At 38.1% G+C, this 3406-nt stretch overlaps 1 protein-coding gene across 1 annotated transcript in view; it reads left to right on the top strand.

Annotated features, from left to right (window-relative positions):
* Positions 1–303: 303 nt before the first annotated feature.
* The window catches only part of GC (GC vitamin D binding protein), a 38031-nt gene continuing 34928 nt past the window's right edge, over positions 304–3406 (top strand). Inside the window, exon 1 of the mRNA XM_007110809.2 lies at positions 304–453. Within this exon, the coding sequence (XP_007110871.2) occupies positions 396–453 (58 nt within the window). The 5' untranslated portion in view covers positions 304–395. The remainder of the gene's footprint in view (positions 454–3406) is intronic.

Below are 3406 nucleotides of genomic sequence, written 5' to 3'. Positions count from 1 at the left end.
AAGAGTAGGGAATGTCCAAAGACAACACCGAAAGAGGGAGGGAAAATGTGCCCATAAATACATTAGATAAGCTTTATCAAAAAGCAGAAGTGGGGGGGAAAAATCTATATATACCCTGACTCTTTTGCAGTTTGACAAAGTTAATGATTAAAATCTCCTAGATTTTCCACTACTTTTTCCCCAGGTTGTCTATTTGCCTTGATTGATGATATTTTATCTCTTGTGGCCCAAGGATGACTGCCCTTCCTTCCATGTAGAGATTAATAATTGATAAGCTCACAGTCAGGAATCTTATTAGTAAAAGGGAATTGGTTACTTTTGGATGCCATTTTTTTTTTTTTTAAACTGGGTAACATACAGGAGACAGGGGTGCTACAGGACTTGCCGGCAGAAAAATGAAGAGGATCCTGGTTTTCCTGCTTGCTGTAGCATTTGTGCATGCTCTCGAGAGAGGTAAGACTTCCAGTACTGTGACCATTTACAAGAACTCTCAACTAGTCTAATTTTGTTACCATTTAAAAAATTATACACAAGGTGAAAAACAGAAGAATCAGTGAATATGTTGCGGAGAGAGGGAGGAATCAAAGGGGTGTTAATCTGAGCTCAAATGTCACATAGTGTGTTCAATTAGAATAGCCAAGAAGTCACGATAAGAATCTCATGAAAGAAAGAAAAACTATATAATTTGTCACTTATCTTTCCCTGTTTTCTTGATAACCAAAATCTTAAAAAATGGTTCAAAATTAGAATTTTTTTATTTGTTAAAGGAGAACGCAAATGGAGTCTGTGATCCATCACTGAGCTTTGTTTTTCAGACTTCAAATATTCATTGCCATTGAGAGTACAATATACCATATCAATGATGAAGTCAACAGATTTCTTTGATCTTCTTCAAGGAATCCTCCATATGTAATATTTGAAAACACATTATAGTGTCTAAAATATCTCACATAAAAGAATTCATTAGCTAAGAAATATGACTGTCAAGGTCTCTGAGCTATATTTTTCATTAAGTTCGTTCATCAAATGGTGTCTTCGTCTTTGAGCAATATACAACTTTATAAGTTCCCAAGCTGCGAAATTCATAATCAGTTCCAGTTTACTTTCTGGCTGATTCTTTAATGCTTATAAAAGGAATCTGCATTCATCTGGCTTCAAAAAATTAAAATTTTCATGTAGTGCTGCCAGTTAACCTCTTTACTCAAGTCATACATTAAAACTCATATTAATAACATTTAACCAGTGGAATAAAATGCGTGTATCCCAGGAATCAACAGTTATTAACTATGACAAGAATAACCTTACTCCTGACCTTCTTATTCTTTTTACATTCTTTTTTAAAAAACTACATTTTTGTCATTCAAATTATTTTAAATTTTGTCTTATTCATGTCCTTTACAAGACCTCTGAATAGCCCAGGTCCCAAGGAACCCTGAAAGCTTACTCCTTCACCCATAGTTTCCCTGAGGCAGATCTGAACCTGAAAAGTCCTCCTGAAGTAGGTTCAGATCTGGATTTTCAAAACACAGAAAGTCCAGTAATGGTTATGTCCTGGGATTCTATGTCCTGGGAAAATGTGCCATTTTGAACTACTGACTCAGTAAATGTACATTGGCTTCACTTCAAAGAATTACAGTGCTTTGGAGAATAACAGTATTCTGCAACCTCTATTTCAACATCCTTTAGCATTCTCTCAGCCTCTGATGAAACAGATGCTAAAAACTTCAAGTAATCTCCCTTGCAGGTCTGAACTTCACAATGAACTCGATTACCTATGTGCCATAGGTCAGATCATGACTCCTGAGACATAAAGTACAATTACGTACATAATAAATGTCCGATATTTGGGGACAGTAGTCCTGACCCATCAGTCCTCTGTTCTGTAATACCTGAGCATAACCCAAATACCAAGTCAGTGTTTTACCTGGAAGCTAGGTGTGCTCACTCCTGGCAGGAAGTGTACAGATTGAAGGAGTTGAGAGGAACTTTGGATGCTGGAGGATTGGTTTGGGTTGCAGTTCTCTGCCTAGTTCTACAGAGCTGACCAACCACCCACAGCATTTGTCTAGAACCTCTTTTCCAAGGTGAATTTCCTTCAAGACTCATTTTGGAAAGATGTTTCTATGGCCAAACGTATTTAAGAAATAAGCCAGACATTAGTCTTTCTTGGTTGGTTCATAATCAATGTTTTTGTTGTCCTAAGACTTCTGAGAAATCAAAACAAGATAATTTAAGTTTATTCAAAACAATAAAGTTTCCCAAACACATGGGCTCTTTCCTAAAATGCCTATATCCCATGGAAGCAGTCTTTGGAAAACCTCAGTTCTAAAGTGGATACAATATGAACGTTAGCTCCAGTCAGGCTCATCCTCTTCTATCAAATGGCATTGGGGATTCAGTTCACAAGCCCTTGGGAACATCTTCAGAGAGAAGGGCTTACCAAATCTAAATGATATTATAATATCCACTTTAGCTACCCTGTGAGAGGCAAGAAAGTTATGTTTGCCAATTGCCTCCACTTGGCTTCTTTACTCAAAACTGAAATGGATAAAGCACTCATCTAAATCATATCTTCCCCTCTTCCCAAGAAACAAGAAGGCTACTGACACTGCTACACAATTACCAAAGAAATAATGCTACAGGAAGCAAAGCACTGCTGTTTATAAGAGCTAATGGCAAGAACATTTTCCTTTTGCTTTAAGCATTTCATTCTCAGCATAATTTTATTAAACATGGTATCAAACAGCAAGAAGAAAGTCAATTCCCCTTGAGGTGGGGGGGGACTGTATTTCTCCTTCTCCCACTTACCTGTCGAAACAGCCCTAAGACAATGTGGTTCATCCCAATCTTCCAAACCACCATTGAATCACTGTTTCTCTTTTCTACAAGTTGCCACTCCTTCATCAGGAGCCATGTGAAAAACAAAATTGTCCTCAGTTTTATTCAGGAACATAGCTGTACAGAATGCTAAAGAGAAGTAATTTAGAATAAGAAGATATTCTACTGATGCTTTCCCAGATATGTCTGTATATGCTCTCTGCAAAATAAGCATAATTTTATGCTTATTTTGGTGCTTAGTCACCTCCTCAGGTGACTGAGGAGGCAACATAGGATTTGAGATCCACATGATGAGAAGACGACAGCCATGCAAATATCTAGAAGTATGTTTCAAGCTGACGAACTCGGGTGCAAATATCCTGAGCTAGGAACAAATACGGCCTGATCCAAGTTCACAAAGCACCCGGAGAAAAAGCATTAAAGAGGCTTAGCTGAGAAGGGAAAGGAGGAAAGGAGGAAGGAGGAAAGGAGGAAGAGCTGAAGTCAAAGAGGTAGCTAACTTCATCATCAAAAGCAATGTTAACCAGGGCTTCCCTGGTGGCGCAGTGGTTGAGAGTCCGGCTGCCGG

This window comes from Physeter macrocephalus, chromosome 7, assembly GCF_002837175.3.
Source record: "Physeter macrocephalus isolate SW-GA chromosome 7, ASM283717v5, whole genome shotgun sequence".
Lineage (NCBI taxonomy): Eukaryota > Metazoa > Chordata > Mammalia > Artiodactyla > Physeteridae > Physeter > Physeter macrocephalus.
The sequence above is the reverse complement of the archived record's forward strand: the minus strand, read 5'-3'. Positions and strand labels throughout refer to the sequence as shown.